This window comes from Schistocerca cancellata, chromosome 2 (assembly GCF_023864275.1).
Source record: "Schistocerca cancellata isolate TAMUIC-IGC-003103 chromosome 2, iqSchCanc2.1, whole genome shotgun sequence".
NCBI classification, from domain to species: domain Eukaryota; kingdom Metazoa; phylum Arthropoda; class Insecta; order Orthoptera; family Acrididae; genus Schistocerca; species Schistocerca cancellata.
In genome coordinates this window covers 1097370106-1097387324 of record NC_064627.1, presented here as the reverse complement: position 1 = coordinate 1097387324, position 17219 = coordinate 1097370106, and the positions used below count along the sequence as shown (strand labels likewise).

The window sequence follows — 17219 nt, the reverse complement described above, 5'->3', positions numbered from 1 at the left end:
ACATTGTCAGAGTCCGCTGGAGAGAAGTGATGATGGCTCCTTGTGCCTGCAACAGTTTTAACGTGTTCTAGTCTGCTTTTTAGCAACTCTTCGACTCTTTCGAAACACAGAATGATTGTATGCCAGAGATATTTTTCTGTATCCAGGTAAATAATTGAAGACGCATTAGAATGTGACCTTCAGTACAGTGCTGCAGACTAGCTAGTGATGGCATGTGCTTAATGGTAGCATCAATACCATCACATACATTTTTACCATGACTTGTTGCGAAAAAATTCCATTCTGCGTGAATCTGAAAATCATGGTAATGCATGCATAAATTTTTGAGATTTTTACAGTTTTTGTACTGACTAGCTGCCCCATCACTGAAGTATTTCGCAAAATGGATGCGAGGCAGCTTGTTTTTCACATATGCCATGACAGTGCAAATGTGGGCATGAACTGCAATGGCATCATGAATTAAACAGTCACTAAAAACGCACAGGTTCATGACAGACACATCACCTGATTCACCTCTACAGTAAATCGCATGTGGTTGGAGAGTTGCTTGACTGTTGTCCCAATGATATCCTTGGATGGCATCTTGAACTATAAATGCATAATTCTCAGAAAATTCTAGTATTACTATAATTTCATATTGTTTCAAATTATCCTTACAAAACTGGAGATAAGCCGATTGTGCTGTTGCTGTGAAGCTGTGTGTGGTCAGTTTGTCCGTTTTTTGACAACACATTTCAACAAAATCTTCCACTGTACTTTGCTTTGTTTCAAGACTTGTGGGATCCATGTGTGTCCATTGTTTACAAGAAACAATTTCATTGTCATCCATAAGGAGTTCACCTTACAGTTTGTTATTCATGTGTTCTGCAAGATTTGCCTTACCAGGACACTTTCCACACCTGTGTATCATGCACTGGTACGAACTGATGTCACACACTAGCAGCTTCATTGCACCTTCATAATCCAGACGAGAATCCTTTATAGCAGCAAACATCAGCTTAGCATTTTGATGGGTCTCACATACACAAACATTGTGTGTGCCCCTTGCACTTACAGGCACAACCCATTTTGGCCGAAGATTGAAAAAAGATGATAAACCTACTTTGGTATTGGGATACTTTTCCTTGAATTCTACATATAGTTCTGATATGTTGCATAGCAACGGTCTTTTTTGCGTCTGTACACGTACATTTCCCCATTTTCACCGTTACATAGTCTGGCAATATTCGGCTGTAGTCATTATTTTCATTAAATCTCCGACACTAGCACCTTTATTTCTGAACTCAATTGCTTATCCTGAGCCTGCTGAAGTTGTGAAAGCACTCCTTGGGTTGCTTTTATTTTCATAGCTTGCTTTACCATATATGTAGAAACATTGAATCCCTTTGCAGTATAGTCAATAGACCAGCTGGAAGGTGCAAGGGTAAGAGTAACTACTTTTTTCTGGTGTGTGGATATGGCATATTTTTCTTTCAAATCATGCACAATTTTGTCCAAATCAGAGCATTTCTGGCATGATTTCTGTTCCTCTGGAGCAGATAGTTCTTCCTTTTCCACCATTACTGTGCCAGCTATTTTGTGTTTTAATTCCATTTGCGCTTCTTGTAGTTTTCTTCTACCACAGCTGGGCCTGTCTCTTTTCCCAACTTTGTGTATCTTCGTGGGAGAAAATCCAAGAGCAGTCACTGAAGTATTTAATTGCTCATCCGCTGTGGTTGTAGGTGGCTGATACTCTTCGTCACTGTCATTTAAATTACAGAATAGTCTTTTTTAGCAGTGTAACACACCTGGAACATTAACTTTTGTCCTGGTTTCATGTTAAGTCCCATGCACTGATTCACTTTAAATACTGATTTTATATCAATTTCTCTAAGGCTACACTTCACTGTCTTCTTATGAATCTGAAATGGATCAAAACAACTTCTTCTTAGGAAAGAATACTTATCGAGAAACACTTTCATATGAGGATAAACACTAAAGTTTCCTGGAACTGTACTTCTTGTGCCCACAGAGTGTATTCTGGATCTACATTGCAACAAATCTTGGTCCGACTCATCCAGATCATACAGTACAAAGCGAATGCCACATTTTGTTCCGTATGTTGCTTTATGACATTGAGATGCTTGTGCTCTACCAATACTGCTACTTGTTTGAACAAAAGCACCACTAGTCCATTCTTCTGCCTCCATACTGACTTTCCACAACAGTACTGACCAGTCTGAACTAGAATCTTAAAAACATGAGTAACCTGTAATTGTTGTTTGTTTCCTTTGTTGTTCCTGGCTTACAATGACTCATTCTGTCCCTGAAAACAACCATTGTTTAACTTTCTGTTGCGTAATGGTTCCCAACAATTGCTGCAGCTTTATCTGAAACAAGGTGTCTGCATCATCACTATTACTTGCTAAATCGTGTTAAAAGAAACGCAACCAAATACATCTCTGTCAACTTTTATTGTACACAAATATCTTGCAATAACATGCTGAAATTTTGCCACATATTATATTATGGTCTACTTATGCAGTGTTTGAAATTTGGCTTGGATATCACTTGTCCCTTTTGTGCTACCACACTTAGAAAATCCATGTTTTTCAGGTAATTTTTCAAATTTTTGTATTTTCGTGTGCGTGTAACTCCGTGTGACTGATATGGGCAAGATGAGTTCTGTGTGTGTTTAGGCCACATTAAGTTACCACAAAAAAATTATACTCTTTTTGAGTGAATTATATTTGGCATAGAGGGCACCTACAATATGTACCTTTTAACATATTACATTTTTAATCACATTTTGGAATTTTTTATTTTCCCTCAGAAATATGTTGTTGGTGTTTTGATTCATAGAGAGTGTTCTCTAAGTGGATGTCACTGGGTTGTAAAAGTTTCACTGGACTGTGCGGAATAGTTCCAAAGTTATTAAGACCTGAAGTTGGGTCTGAAGATGTTGTTGTTGTGGTCTTCAGTCCTGAGACTGGTTTGATGCAGCTCTCCATGCTACTCTATCCTGTGCAAGCTTCTTCATCTCCCAGTACCTACTGCAACCTACATCCTTCTGAATCTGCTTAGTGTATTCATCTCTTGGTCTCCCCCTACGATTTTTACCCTCCACGCTGCCCTCCAATACTAAATTGGTGATCCCTTGATGCCTCAGAACATGTCCTACCAACCGATCCCTTCTTCTGGTCAAGTTGTGCCACAAACTTCTCTTCTACCCAATCCTATTCAATACTTCCTCATTAGTTATGTGATCTACCCATCTAATCTTCAGCATTCTTCTGTAGCACCACATTTCAAAAGCTTCTATTCTCTTCTTGTCCAAACTACTTACCGTCCATGTTTCACTTCCATACATGGCTACACTCCATACAAATACTTCCAGAAATGACTTCCTGACACTTAAATCTATACTCGATGTTAACAAATTTCTCTTCTTCAAAAACGCTTTCCTTGCCATTGCCAGTCTACATTTTATATCCTCTCTACTTCAACCATCATCAGTTATTTTGCTCCCCAAATAGCAAAACTCCTTTACAACTTTAAGTGTCTCATTTCCTAATCTAATACCCTCAGCATCACCCGACTTAATTCGACTACATTCCATTATCCTCGTTTTGCTTTTGTTGATGTTCATCTTATATCCTCCCTTCAAGACACCATCCATTCCGTTCAACTGCTCTTCCAAGTCCTTTGCTGTCTCTGACAGAATTACAATGTCATTGGCGAACCTCAAAGTTTTTATTTCTTCTCCATGGATTTTAATACCTACTCCAAATTTTTCTTTTGTTTCCTTTACTGCTTGCTCAATATACAGATTGAATAACATCGGGGAGAGGCTACAACCCTGTCTTACTCCCTTCCCAACCAATGCTTCCCTTTCATGTCCCTCAACTCTTATAACTGCCATCTGGTTTCTGTACAAATTGTAAATAGCCTTTCGCTCCCTGTATTTTACCCCTGCCACCTTTAGAATTTGAAAGAGAGTATTCCAGTGAACATTATCAAAAGCTTTCTCTAAGTCTACAAATGCTAGAAACGTAGGTTTGCCTTTCCTTAATCTTTCTTCTAAGATAAGTCGTAAGGTCAGTATTGCCTCACGTGTTCCAGTATTTCTACGGAATCCAAACTGATCTTCCCCGAGGTCGGCTTCTACTAGTTTTTCCATTTGTCTGTAAAGAATTCGTGTTAGTACTTTGCAGCTGTGGCTTATTAAACTGATTGTTCGGTAATTTTCACATCTGTCAACACCTGCTTTCTTTGGGATTGGAATTATTATATTCTTCTTGAAGTCTGAGGGTATTTCGCCTGTTTCATACATCTTGCTCACCAGGTGGTAGAGTTTTGTCAGGACTGGCTCTCCCAAGGCCGTCAGTAGTTCCAATGGAATGTTGTCTACTCCGGGGGCCTTGTTTCGACTCAGGTCTTTTAGTGCTCTGTCAAACTCTTCACGCAGTATCGTATCTCCCATTTCATCTTCATCTACATCCTATTCCATTTCCATAATATTGTCCTCAAGTGCATCGCTCTTGTATAGACCCTGTATATACTCCTTCCACCTTTCTGCTTTCCCGTCTTTGCTTAGAACTGGGTTTCCATCTGAGCTCTTGATGTTCATACATGTGGTTCTCTTATCTCCAAAGGTCTCTTTAATTTTCCTGTAGGCAGTATCTATCTTACCCCTAGTGAGATAAGCCTCTACATCCTTACATTTGTCCTCTAGCCATCCCTGCTTAGCCATTTTGCACTTCCTGTCGATCTCATTTTTGAGACGTTTGTATTCCTTTTTGCCTGCTTCATTTACTGTATTTTTATGTTTTCTCCTTTCCTCAATTAAATTCAATATTTCTTCTGTTACCCAAGGATTTCTACTAACCCTCTTCTTTTTACCTACTTGATCCTCTGCTGCCTTCACTACTTCATCCCTCAGAGCTACCCATTCTTCTTCTACTGTATTTCTTTCCCCCATTCCTTTCAATTGTTCCCTTATGCTCTCCCTGAAACTCTGTACAACCTCTGGTTCTTTCAGTTTATCCAGGTCCCATCTCCTTAAATTCCCACCTTTTTGCAGTTTCTTCAGTTTTAATCTACAGGTCATAACCAATAGATTGTGGTCAGAGTCCACATCTGCCCCTGGAAATGTCTTACAATTTAAAACCTGGTTCCTAAATCTCTGCCTTACCAGTATATAATCTATCTGATACCTTTTAGTGTCTCCAGGGTTCTTCCATGTATACAACCTTCTATCATGATTCTTAAACCAAGTCTGAAGATAGATTGTCAAATGCGGGTTGCAATTTCTGGGTCACGCCACCTTATTTCACAAGCCATAATTCTGGAACTAATTGTCAGGGGAACTTAAAATTTTGTACATGAGTGTTCCACACTTGGTAGCATTGGAGTGCTATATTTCAGCCAAATCTGAGACTATCAGCTGGAACATTTTCTCAAATTGGTTGAATTGACATGGAATGACCCCATGTTTATATTTGCACCAGCGATTGTCATACATGAAACAAAAGACTATTGATATCGATACTTTCTCTGTTCCTTTCGATGTGCATTGTTTTGATCACAGATTTTGTTTGTTCTCTTTTTTGAAAGGCTTGCAGTGTGGTGTTGTGAATTTCGAAACAATTTTGATTTGGCTGTGTTGTTTTGTGTTCATTTGTGACATACTATCGCACGAGATGGCTCGAATTCTTTGTTTCAACCGTAAATATGCCATCAGGGCAACAGATACATAGTAAAGGGTGCTACGACAAGTGTTACACCAGTGGCTCAAGACTGCAACCTCTCAGAACCGGTAAACAAACCACTGTCGAGTGCTTCAAGAAGGAAACTTCTTTTTGGTTCAAATGGCTCTGAGTGCTAAGGGACTTAACATCTGAGGTCATCAGTCCCCTAGAACTTAGAACTATTTAAACCTAACCAACCTAAGAACATCACACACATCCATGCCCGAGGCAGGATTCGAACCTGTGACCATAGCGGTCGCGCAGTTCCAGCCTATAGCGCCTAGAACCGCTCAGCCACGTCGGCCGGCCTTGTTTTTGGTGCTACAGAAAATGGAGGCTGTGAATCTGAAGGTTCATGTCATATTATTGTTGACAGTAACGTACTGTCACAATGCTCGAAAATGTTATGTGCAAACATTGCTTTTGTGGGCATAGTGTTTCTGTGGTGGAAGATGAGAGTGCCACGAAAGGCCTTGCTGCGAACTTATCTGTGATAAGCAGAAAGTGCAACAGTTGGTTTAAAAGGGGAGGGGGGGGGGAGAGGGACCAAACTCCTAAGTCATTGGTCCCTCATTCCAATTAAAATAATTCCACAAGGGTAGGAGTAAAATAATCGAGACATACAAAACACAGGTGGAAGAAAGGAGAAACCTCAAGAATGAAAGAAGGGCAACACACACTAAAATGGACCAAATTGGACAAGAAAACCCGAGAGAGACACAAGAAACACATAGAAGTGATCAAAACAAGAGAGCAGATTATCATGGCTGGCTGACCATGAGAATAAAAAGGAGAAGCCAGCCACTCTGCAACACATTAAAAATCCACCCTAAAAGCACTACGGTGAAGGACACAGAGGGACAAGGGACATGTGCTAAAACTTAGATAAAATGATAAAAACCACCTCATGAATAAAACGTACAACTAAATCTGCTGTTGAGGCACTGTTGTCCAACACCGAAGGTAGGGTAATGGGAAAGTTAAAAGTCCGCCACAGAGCAGCTAAAAGTGAACAGTCCAGCAAGAGGATGACGACTGTCATTTTTGAGATACAGCAACACTGAGGTGGCTCCTCTCGACGGAGAAGGTAACGAGGTGTTACCCATGTATGGCCAATGTGGAGCCAGTAGAGGGCAACTGATTCTGCGAGAGGAGCGCATGGAAGACTTCCACACATTCGTAGTCTCCTTAATGACATATAGTTTGTTGTGCGTACTGCTATGCCATTCCATACTGCTGTGCCATTCCATCTCCCAAAGCCAAAAAACCCTGCAATGTAGGACAGAATGCAGGTCACTTTTAGAGATGCCCATCTCCGGAAGCAGTTTCTGTGTAGCCTGTTTGGCCAGCCTGTCAGCAAGTTTGTTACCTGGGATTCTGACATGTTCTGGGGCCCACATAAACACCACTGAACGATGGGGCCATTACAGGGCATAGATGGACTCCTGAACAGACGCTACCGAAAGATGGCAAGGGAAGCACTGGTTGATAGCTTGTAGGCTGCTCAAGGAGTCAGTACATAGTGCAAACAACTCGCCAGGGCATGAGCAGATGCGCTCAACAGCACGAATATGGCCACCAGCTACGCAGTGAAAACACTGCAGCCATCGGGCAAAGAGTGCTGTTCAATATGTCCTCCATGACAAAAAGCCTATGTGGCCATCAGCCATCGAGTCATCAGTGTAAACCATTACATGGCCCCGGTACATGTTGAGAATTGAGAGGAAGTGATAGCAGAGAGCCGCAGAGTTAACAGAGTCCTTAGGGCCATGTGAAAAGTCCATAAGAATCTGTGGCCTAGCTGTACACCATGGAGGTGTACTTGAATGGACCTTGAGGGGAGGTGGTAATGGGAAGGACTCCAATTCTGACAGAAGGGAAAGGACGCAAACCGCAATCATAAGCCCTGACCCGGGCCATCGATGCACGAGATGAACTGCCATGGATGGGAAAAGGAGATGGTGATTCGGATGTGCAGGAGAACTATGAATGTATGCAGTGTAACTGACGAGCAGTTGTACACACTTAACCTTCGAAGGAGGGACACTGACCTCCACCAGAACACTGGTCACCGGACTTGTTCTAAAAGCTCCCATCGTTAGGCGATCACCTCAGTGGTTCACAGGGTCCAGTAAACGCAACGCTGAGGGTGCCACTGAACTGTACACCAGACTCCCATAGTCAAGGCAGGATTGAACAAGGGCTCTGTAGAGCTACAGCAGTGTGCAGTGTAGAGCGATCTGCACCCCAGCTGGTGTTGCTCAGGCAGCGGAGGGCGTTGAGGTGCTGCCAGCACTTCTGCTTAAGTTGACAAAGGTGAAGTAGCCAAGTCAACTGGGCATTAAAAAGCAGTCCTAAGAATCGATATGTCTCCATTCCAGTGAGTGGATCATCATTATAGTAAAGTTCTGGTTCTCGATGAATGGTGCGACACAGACAGAAATGGATGACACACGAATTCGCAGCTGGAAACTGGAAGCTGTGGGCTACAGCCCATGACTGCACCTTGTGAATGGCTCCCTGTAGGTGCTGCTCAGCAACACCAATACTGGAGGAGCAGTACAGAATGCAGTCATCCATAGACAGAGAAGGTGAGGCTGACAGCCCTGAAGCTGCTGCTACACTGTTAATAGCCACTAAAAATAGACACACTCAATATGGGCCCGTCGGAACGCCATTCTCAAGAATACAGGGGGAACTATGGGAGGCACTGACTTGGACACAGAAAGTACGGAGCAACAGGAAGTTTTTGATATAAATCGGTAAGGGGCCCCGGAGACCCCTCTCATACAATATGGCAAGGATCTGATGTTGCCAGTTCGTGTAGTATACTTTAAGTAAGTCAAAAAAGATGGCAACCAGATGTTGGCGTCTAGAAAAGGCTGTTCGGATGGCAGACTTGAAGCACACAAGATTTTCAGTGGTAGAGCAACACTGGCGGAAGCCGCCCTGACTTGGAGCCACTAGGCCACGTGACTCCAGGACCCAACCTAATTGCCGACACCATATGTTACAGCAGGTTACAAAGAAAGTTGGTGAGGCCGATGGGCTGGTAACTATCCACATCAAGAGGATTTTTACCAAGTTTGAGCACCAGAATGATGGTGCTCTCCTGCCATTGCGATGGAAAGACGCCATTGCACCAGATCTGGTTGAAGATGATGGGGAGGTGTCACTTGTAGTCAGACGAGAGATGTTTAATCATCTGACTGTGTATTCGATCCAGCCCAGGAGAGCTGTGTCGGGGCAATATGCAAGGGCGCTGAGCAGCCCCCACTCTGTTAATGTGGCGTTATAGGTTTCACTGTGGCGTGTAGTGAACGAGAGGACTTTCCTTTCCATCCGCCGTTTGAGGGTGTGAAAGGCTGGGGGTAGTTCTCCGATGCAGAGGCTTCAGCATAGTGCTCAGCAAAGTGCTCGGCAATTGAGTTTGCGTCAGTGGATAACACGCCACTGATGTTAATTCCAAGGACACCTGTTGGGGTCTGGTAACCAAAAAGGCGTCTGATGTTTGTCCAGACTTGGGAAGGTGACGTAGGGAACCCAATGGTCGACACGTACCTCACCCAAAACTCCTGTTTTCGTCGTTTTATAAGCTGGCAAATGCAGGCACAGAGCCGCTTAAAGACTATTAGGTGCTCTAGGGAAACGTGCCGCCTATATCGCTGTAGAGCTCGCCGACGCTCTTTAATTGCCTCAGCGACTTCTGGGGACCACCATGGAACACCCTGAAGAACAAGGGTTCCCGTTTTCCGCCGCACAAATGATTGTTGTAGCTGCTCAATGATAACATTGATGGCACCATGTGGAGGAGATTCAGCGGTGACAGCAGAGGTGAAGGCTTCCAGTCTGCCCTGTTTAAAGCTTATCTGGATAGGCGTCCGTCGGCATGACGCCAGGGGAGTGACAGGAAGATGGGAAAGTGGTCACTACTGCACATGTCATCATGCACTCTCCAGTGGATAGATGGGAGAAGGCCAGGTCTCAAAACTGAGAGATCAACGGCCGAATATTGCCATGTGCCACACTAAAATGTGTGGAGGCACCTGTATTTAAGAGGCAGAGGTTGAGTTGTGACTGTAAATTTTCGACATCTTTGCCTCGGCCACATGGGGTTATGAGCGTCAAAATCTCCCAAAAGTAGGAAAGGTTTAAAGGAGTTGATCAATCAGTGCGGCCAATACGTTCAAGGGTACTGCACCATCTAGAGGAATATATACATTGCAGACAATTATTTACTGTGTCGTCTTTATCCTGACAGCTACAAATTTAAGAGGGGGTTTGAAGCGCACAGGTTCACTACATACGAGATCAGGACACAGAGACAAACTCCACCAGACACATTATTATAGTCGCTATGGTTCCTGTAATATCCCATATAGAAGCTTAGGGCGGGGTCCGCATTGCCGGGAACCAAGTTTCTGGTGGGCAATGCAGAAAACAGGTGTAAAGCTTAACAATTGCCGTAACTCAGCTAGGTGGTGGAAAAAACTGGTGTAATTCCACTGGAGGATTACGTGATCGTGAGACAGGGAGGACACAGAGCTTGTAGGTAGTGGTGGTGTGGGTGCCACCGCAGTGCCTTGGTTTGGGGGTCGTTTTCATTTTAGGTTTATCACACTGCTCCTTAGGCTTGTCCAGCTGGGAGGGCTTCACTGATTCATTCTCAGGGACTGTGGAGGGCCGTGAAGCCCTACGACCAGCTACCTGTGGTTGCTTCAGCCACTGGCACGTGTCAGCTATGCCACTGGTAGGAACCTGGGGCATGAGTGATCCATGGGATCCCTTCCTGGCGAGAGGAGCCAAAGAAGACTTACGCTTCTCTGGCAGAGAAGTGGGGAGTAATGTCCCCAATAGTTGGGGGAGGGGGGGGGGGTTGCTCCTGAAGTAGGTTCTGCAGGGCAAACAGGGAGGGAAGTGCCCCCACCATCAAGGGGGCAGGTGGAGTCTGACGGCTCTGAGAGCCAACTGTATGCATTGGAACGGATGATTTTAGAACCATTGTCATAGTGGCGGCATAGGTTGACGTCATATGCACAGGATGTAGAGTCTCAAATTTTTCTTTGCCTCAATGTAGGGGCAGTCGGTCCTCTCTTTCTTTCTTTCTTTCTTCCTGGAGAATCCTGCAGTCTGGTGAGCAAGGCGAATGGTGCTCTCCGCAGTTGACACAGGAGGCGAGGCACAGGGAGTATTGGGATGTCAAGGACGTCCACAATCCTGACAGGTGACACTGGAAGCACAGTGAGAAGACATAAGGCCGATCTTCCAGCACTTACAGCACCGCAGGGGTGGGATATATGACTTCACATCACAGTGGTAGACTGTCACCTTGACCCTCTCGGGTAATGTGTCACACTCAAAGGCCAAGATGTAGGCACTGGTGGCAACTTGATTATCCCTGGACCCCGGTGGATGCAGTGGACAAAATGGACACCGCATCACTCTAAGTTGGTGCACAGCTCATCGCCAGAGTGCAAAAGAAGGTCCCTGTGAAATATGATACCCTGGACCATATTTAGGCTCTTACAGGGCGTGATGGAAATAGAAACACCCCCAGCTTGTCACAGGCAAGTACTGGTGACTGGGCAGAGGATGCTGTTTTGACCGAGACTGACCCTGACTGCATTTTGGACAAGCCCTCCACATCCCCAAACTTGTCCTCTAAATCCTCCACAAAAAACTGAGGATTCATTGACAAGATTGATTCCCCATCAACTCTCGTATATACGAGGTACCGGGATGAATAAGCTTCATTGCCATCCTTAGCCTGGTGTTCATCCCATGGTGTGGCCAGTGGGGTGGAGGGGAGGGGGTGACGATTGGGGTCGTATTTCTTAGCATTGAAGTTAGGCCTTGACTGCTTAGAGACTGCTGGTGTTTGACCACCAGCAATAGATGTACTACTTTGCTTCATGGTGTGTCATCTGCCCTGATGCCACCCATTCCAACAAGGGGCTCTCTCCATTGGCGCCACCCAGCCGCAGCAAAGGCCACCTGGCAGGACAGCAATTACCGGGAGTCCTGATGCCCCCGGGGGATAGACATCTACTCCTTGGCATACATAGGGAGTTAACGGCGCAGGTGGTGGTCAGGGGGCTACAAACCAACAGGATACATGGCAGCCCCATCACAACAGACTGGCTACTGTGCTCGGTATCAGGTGGAAATGAGTTAAGAAGTCCATTATCGTCGACAGTGCAGAAAGCGATACTGCACAGAGGATGGAGGAAAATGCACCCAGGAAGGTGACCTCGCCCAATAGCTGGAGAATGAGCGGAAGTGTGGATCAACGTTGATGAAGGATGAGAGAGGTTTCAGCTCATGATGGACACTATGCACCACGTAAGGTGCCCTTCCCCAATTGACTCACTCTTTGCGAAAATTTTGAGAAATGGAAGTCAAACCCTACAGGGTACCATCACATAAAGGCCAAAACATGTAAAACTCCTTTTAGTCACCTCTTACGACAGGCAGGTATACCTTGGGCCTATTCTAACCCCCAAATCCACAGGGGGGCAAATGCAACGCTGGTGCATCTTGCACGAGATCGAAAATCTTAAAGAATAGTTATGATGTGAATTTGAGAGTAGCATATGGCATGCGCTATATTGGTTGGGGACAGAAGGCAGCAAGAACACTTTGAGCAGTGATGACACTTTCACCTCTTCCAGCAAAATTTGAGAGAGAATTATGGCTTACTGCTTGGGAGCTGTAAAAGAAGTTGCACAATAATCAACTAAAAGTGCTGCAGAAGAATCTATTATCGAAAATGATGGTGACAGGGACATAGTGGCCACTTTTGATGGTACCTGGCAAAAAAGAGGGCTCACTTCATTGAATGGTGTTGTTACATCATCATCTGTTGACACTGGCAAAGTACTAGATGTTGAAGTATTGAACAAATGTTTTCATAGTATATGAAAGGGATTCCAGATCATGATTGTAATATGAACTATAAAGGCTCAGGTGGAGGTATGGAAGTGAATGGAGTTGTCAGCTTGTTTACCAAATCTGTTGCCTCCTGTGGGCTGCAGTATGTGAAATACCTTAGTAATGGTGATAGTAGAGCTTTCCTTGAGATTTAAAAATGTCTCCACATGGAGCTAAGACTATTGTGCAGAAGTTAGAATGTGTGGGACATGTACAGAGAAGACTTGGTACTAGACTTAGAAGGCCGAGACAATATTTGTCAGTAAAAAAATTATCTAATCGGAAGGGAATAAAAGGGAGAGGGTGACTGACAGATGCAGAAATTGACAAGCTACAGACATATTATGGCTTAGCAATAAGAAGAAACACAGGGGGGAACTTGAAAAATATGAAGTAACCTGTTTGTACCTTACACTTCCACAAAATGTCCACAGACAATAATTCTAACCACAACTTGTGCCCAAAAGGAAGTGAATCATAATGTGGCTACCGAAGTCAATTGCTGGTGTTGAAGAATATCATCACAGGGATGCTCTACCAACTGTTGTAATGGAAGCCATCAAACCTGTATTCACGGACCTTGCAAATGAAAACTTACTGCAGAAATGTGTTCAAGCTGGTACCCAAAACCCAAATGACAGTTTTAACCAATGTGTGTGGGAAAGATTTCCAAAAATCATTTTTGTGGAAGAAAACGCAAAGCGTTGTTTTAGCTGTATGTGCAAAGCTTTGGTTTAGAGAAAATGGGAATTAAGCCGAGTGAACTGCATCAAAGCTTTGTATGCGATGGAATGTGTGTAGTGAATGTACCGGGTGATCAAAAAGTCAGCATAAATTTGAAAACTGAATAAATCACGGAATAATGTTGATAGAGAGGTACAAATTGACACATATGCTTGGAATGACACGGGGTTTTATCAGAACCAAAAAAATACAGAATTTCAAAAAATGTCCGACAGATGGCGCTTCATCTGGTCAGAAGAGCAATAATTAGCATAACAAAGTAAGACAAAGCAAAGATGATGTTCTTTACAGGAAATGCTCAATATGTCCACCATCATTCCTCAACGATAACTGTAGTCGAGGAATAATGTTGTGAACAGCACTGTAAAGCATGTCTGGAGTTATGGTGAGGCATTGGCGTCGGATGTTGTCTTTCAGCTCCCTAGAGATGTCGTCCGATCATGATACACTTGCGACTTCAGGTAACCCCAAAGCCAATAATCACACGGACTGAGGTCTGGGGCCGGCCGATGTGGCCGAGCGGTGCTAGGCGCTTCAGTCTGGAACCGCGCGACCGCTTCGGTAGCAGGTTCGAATCCTGCCTCGGGCATGGATGTGTGTGACGTCCTTAGGTTAGTTAGGTTTACGTAGTTCTAAGTTCTAGGGCACTGATGACCTCAGGATTTTTTTTTGAGGTCTGGGGACCTGGGAGGCCAAGAATGACGAAAGTGGCGGATGAGCACACGATCACCACCGAACGACGCGCGCAAGAGATATTTCACGCGACTAGCAATTTGGGGTGGAGCACCATCCTGCATAAACATCGTACGTTCCAGCAGGTGTTTATCAGCCAGGCTGGAGATGATGCGATTCTGTAACATATCGGTGTACCTCTCACCCGTCACAGAAGTGGTTACAAAACCAGAATCACACATTTCCTCGAAGAAAAAAGACCCGATATCGGTAGATGTGGTAAATCCAACCCTACCTTGACTTTCTCGTCGTGCAATGGAGTTTCCACGACAGTTCTAGGATTTTCGGTAGCCCAAATTTTGCAGTTGTGGGTGTTGACAGACCTTCGGAGCGTGAAATGAGCTTCGTCGGTCCACAACACATCACTCAACCAATCATCTTCCGCCATCTTTTGAAACGCCCACACCGCAAATGCCGTCCGCTTCACTAAATCGCCAAGTAACAGTTCATGATGCCGATGGATTTTGTACGGATAGCATCGGAGGGTACGCCTCAGTGCCAACCAAACAGTAGTGTATGGACTGCCGGTGGGATGTGCGACTGCACGAGCGCTGACTTCCCCGTGCATAGACGAACCCGCTACAGTCTCCATTTCTTCCTAAACTCTGTCAGCAGCATTACACCTTGTGCTCGGTCGGCCACTATGGGGTCTATCGTCTAAACAACCCGTGGCTGTGAACTGCGAAATCATTCTCGCCACAGCTGCATTTGTCAACGGACCTTTACCTGTTCGAATCCCCTTCCTATGGCGATAGGATCGTAATGCTGAACTAGGACATTCCCCATTCTGATAATACAGCTTTACTAAAAGCGTCTTTTCAGGTAACGTCAACAACTTACGACTGCTGGCGCATCTGATTCTCTCTCTCATTATAGCTCCTTTTATACACGACTGTCATGCGGAGTCACTGACATTTTGCTGTCCAGCGCCATCTGCCGGACCTTTTGTGAACTTTTTTTTGTTCTAATAAAACCCCATGTCATTCCAAGCATGTGTGTCAATTTTTACCTCTCTATCTACATTATTCCGTGGTTTATTAAGTATTCAAATTTATACTGACTTTTTGATCACCCAGTAGATAAATAATTTTTGAAGGTGATAAAATCAAAAAGAGTGCACCATAGGAATGTGAGAAGGCAGAAAACTGATTTAGAAAATGAAAAAGAACCGGGTTATAGTGCTGAACAATTCTAAAAGAATGCCAAATATAAACAGAAACTTTAATGGCTATTTTCCACACAACACAAATTTCTGTACTTAGGTACATGTAACATACAAAATAAATATCCTATTACTTTCAAACTTGGTATGCTTATTAAACACAAACTGTAGAATTTTCCAAATCTATTAAAAACTGTGGTAAAAATTGAGATAATTAACTATAAAATTTGAGTTTTTTCTGAATATGAAGTTTAAAACGTAACAGTTCATTCATTTTTTCACAAATTAAATAAATTCTAGAGTTTCATACGCCTTTAAGTATGGTTTGCTGTGCAAATTCATCGAAGAATCTTTCTTACTTATGAAGAAAAGTGTGTGTATAGCAGCAAATGCTGCCAATAGTAATTGAAAAAAAAGATGAAATTTCACAAGTAAAAAAATTATTTTGTTACGTTTTTTTAAATTCCACTGCTATGATTGTGAATCCTGAATCCTTCTTGGACATGCTAACCAAGTTTTATGAATTTATTTGTAAAAGTGTAGACAATGGAAATTAAAATGTCCTGGGGTGCCTCTCCTGCACCAAGTCGGCCCACTTGACTTCCTACACTCTTCAAGAAAAGTAGAAGATTCTTTGTAAATCAGAAGCTTTTTCCCCTTAAAATATCCTCCGTTACGCAGTTTAGTAGTTGCACACTTGAATTTCAGGTCTAAACTGAAATGATCTGTTTAGCATATTGAGACTTAAGTATAAAGTGTTACCTGATCCTTAACAGTCACTTCTGAAGCGAGATATTTCCTGAGCAATGAGTCGATTCTCATAGCAGAGCAGTGGAACTCGAACAGCATCTCCACCTTGTACAGACAGCTGGCACAGATCCCTTTTGGCAAACTGTCTTCCCATCGCACCTGTTGAAAAAGCAAACAAACTCAAGTTTGCGTTTGTGCAGAACACTGCTGCTGTAAAAAATAGTTATATTCCATTTTATAAAAGCATTAGACAAAAACCTTCCAAAATTACAAACATTTGCCAGTGATATTTTGTAAATAAATTTTCCTTGATTACAATTATATGGTTCAAATGCCATGGGAATTATGCACAAGCCGAATATTTTAATTCAGCAATTCGAAAATAATTGTATTAAACTTGACAGATTCCATTCACACGTGTTAAACTGCGTAGAGCGGCATCACAATGCCTCTTTTCAGACAAATGTAACGATACAAGCTCCAACAGTTTGATACTTTGATCATTAAATCACTGTTAAGTATCAAGATGATGCAGTTTTTAACATTCCTCTACAGACATTCAAACAGTGTGGCATCAGTGAGCTTCCTAGTAACTGGTTTTCTACATCTAAATACATATTCTGCATGCCATCGTATGGTGGGCGGCCGAGGGTACCCTGCACTACTACTAGTCATTTCTTTTCCTGTTCCACTTGCAAATAGAGTGAGGGAGAAACAACTGTCTATATACCCCTGTACGAGTTATTTCTCCTATCTTACCTCCGTGCTCCTCACACGAAATGTACATTGGCGGCAGTAGAATTGTTCTGCAGTCCACTTCAAGTGGCAGTTTCTCTAAATTTTCTTAATGTGTTACTCGGAAACGCAAATCGCTGTCCCTCCAGGGATTCCCGTTTGATTTCCTGAAATATCTCCGTAATACTTTTGCATGTTGTTCGAACCTACCGTTAACAAATCTAGTAGCCCACCTCCAATTTGCTTCAATGTTTTCTGGTGCATATTCCAAACACTTAAGCAGTACCGAACAACAGGTCATACTAGTAGCATCCTGTGTGTGTTCTCTTTTGCAGATGAACCACACTTTTCCAAAATTCTCCCCCTAAACGGAAATCAACCATTCACATTCCCTTGCACAATCCACACATGCTCGTTTCCGTTTCATATTGCTTTTT

At 43.4% G+C, this 17219-nt stretch overlaps 1 protein-coding gene across 1 annotated transcript in view; it reads right to left on the bottom strand.

The window, feature by feature from the left end:
• The window catches only part of LOC126161250 (uncharacterized), a 249085-nt gene that overhangs the window by 98971 nt on the left and 132895 nt on the right, over positions 1-17219 (bottom strand). The window contains exon 2 of the mRNA XM_049916989.1: positions 16060-16206. Within this exon, the coding sequence (XP_049772946.1) occupies positions 16060-16206 (147 nt within the window). The remainder of the gene's footprint in view (positions 1-16059; positions 16207-17219) is intronic.